This window comes from Egretta garzetta, unplaced genomic scaffold, assembly GCF_000687185.1.
Source record: "Egretta garzetta isolate BGI_Z169 unplaced genomic scaffold, ASM68718v1 scaffold51, whole genome shotgun sequence".
Taxonomy (NCBI): Eukaryota; Metazoa; Chordata; class Aves; order Pelecaniformes; family Ardeidae; genus Egretta; species Egretta garzetta.
In genome coordinates, this window is record NW_009258549.1 from 5,267,835 (window position 1) to 5,269,577 (window position 1,743).

Genomic DNA, 1,743 nt, shown 5'->3' on the forward strand with positions numbered 1-1,743 from the left:
AAATGATCTGAGGGCTGGAGCACCTCTCCTACGAGGACAGGCTGAGAGAGCTGGGCTTATTCAGCCTGGAGAAGAGAAGGCTGCGGGGAGACCTGATTTCGGCCTCTCAATACCTAAAGGGGGCCTATAGGAAAGATGGGGAAAATCTTTTTAGTAGGGCCAGCTGTGACAAGACAAGGGGTAATGGTTTTAAACTAAACCAGGGTAGGTTTAGACTAGATATAAGGAAGAAATTCTTTACAATGAGGGTGGTGAAACACTGGAACAGATTGCCCAGAGAGGTAGTGGAGGCCCCATCCCTGAAAGCATTCAAGGCCAGGTTGGACAGGGCTCTGAGCAACCTGATCTAGTTAGCAGTGTCCCTGCTCCTGCAGGGGGGTTGGACTAGATGACCTCTAGGGGTCCCTTCCAACCCAAAACATTCTATGATTCTATGATTCTAATACATAAGAGAGAAGTTATCAAGAAAAAAATATGAGGTTGATGTGCCAGAACTGAGCTATCATTTTGCACTAGTATTGAATAAAATATAGTAATAGTGGAAGTGTTGTTTTTAAGAAACTATGCAAAATTGAAGGCAGGATAACTGGTTGCATTTATTTTGTGTGTATTTTGCATACAAGTACTGCATTATTTCTTTCAAACTCACTAAATGTGGAAGTTCCTCACTTTCTGCTCCGAACTCCTGTGTACAGTTGTTGTTTACTAAGTGGGCATTTGCCGCCATCTGCTTTGAAACAAGTGCTTCCATACAACTTCATAGAATCACAGAATACCAGGTTGGAAGGGACCTTAAGGATCATCTGGTCCAACCTTTCCAGGCAAGAGCACAGTCTAAACAAGATGACCCAGCACCCTGTCCAGCTGCATCTTGAAAGTGTCCAGAAGCAATCGTATAATGTACAAATGTTTGCCTCTGGGCTGAGCAGGAAATTACTCTTTTGTAAACTCAGAACTCCTTTTCTGAATAAATGTGATCAGTTGAGACTACCAGAATGACCAAATTGGCAATTCTTCTGGAATTCAACTACTGAAAGTACCTCTTGACCTGGACTACAGTGTTTTTGTTTTTGCTTCCTCATAGAGGCTGTGGCTGATATAATTGCCCCTTAAAATTGTCATATGTGGGGTAGTCCAGCAAAAGCCAGACACACTGCAGAAATTTCTGAAGAGGTGGCAACTCCATTACTGAAGGCCATCTGAAGTTGAACAGTGGAAGTGCTGGCACCAGTAATGGTGTTGAGAGCTAGAATTGATTTTGATTTGGAGTTAATTAAATTCATGTCTTCCTTTTCATGCAAATGATGCTGATATTTTTTTAAGGTCAATAATGACATAGCTACAGACCTCCTGTCAGAGACAGTGAGCCATACTATCTGGAAAAACCGCATGTAAATCCTGAATTCTATTCCTAAATCCAGAACCTCAGTTTTGTTCTGCCCACACTTTCTATCAGTAGTGTGTGAATGTCATGAAGATAGGATAGAACTGTTTAAAAACCACTGGGGATCTGGGGATCACTAAAAACACGTGCATTGCTGTTTTTTTTCCCATCCTATCGCTTTCAGGGAGAATCAGCAGCGGTTACAAGATGACTTAGCAAAGATGATAACAAATAGTCTTCAGAAAAGGGAAAACAAAGGGTTGAAGACACGGGAGCTTTCACGGGTAGCTAGCTACCGATCAGGTACCCTGGAATACCTGCAACTGGCTCGCACAGAGGATTCTGCTTCCTATCTTTAA

General features: G+C 42.5%; 1 protein-coding gene across 1 annotated transcript in view; it reads left to right on the plus strand.

The window, feature by feature from the left end:
* Positions 1 to 1,743, plus strand: part of GUCY2C (guanylate cyclase 2C) — a 47,209-nt gene extending 45,466 nt beyond the window's left edge. The window contains exon 27 of the mRNA XM_009647792.2: positions 1,569 to 1,743. Coding sequence (XP_009646087.1) covers positions 1,569 to 1,743 — 175 coding nt within the window. The remainder of the gene's footprint in view (positions 1 to 1,568) is intronic.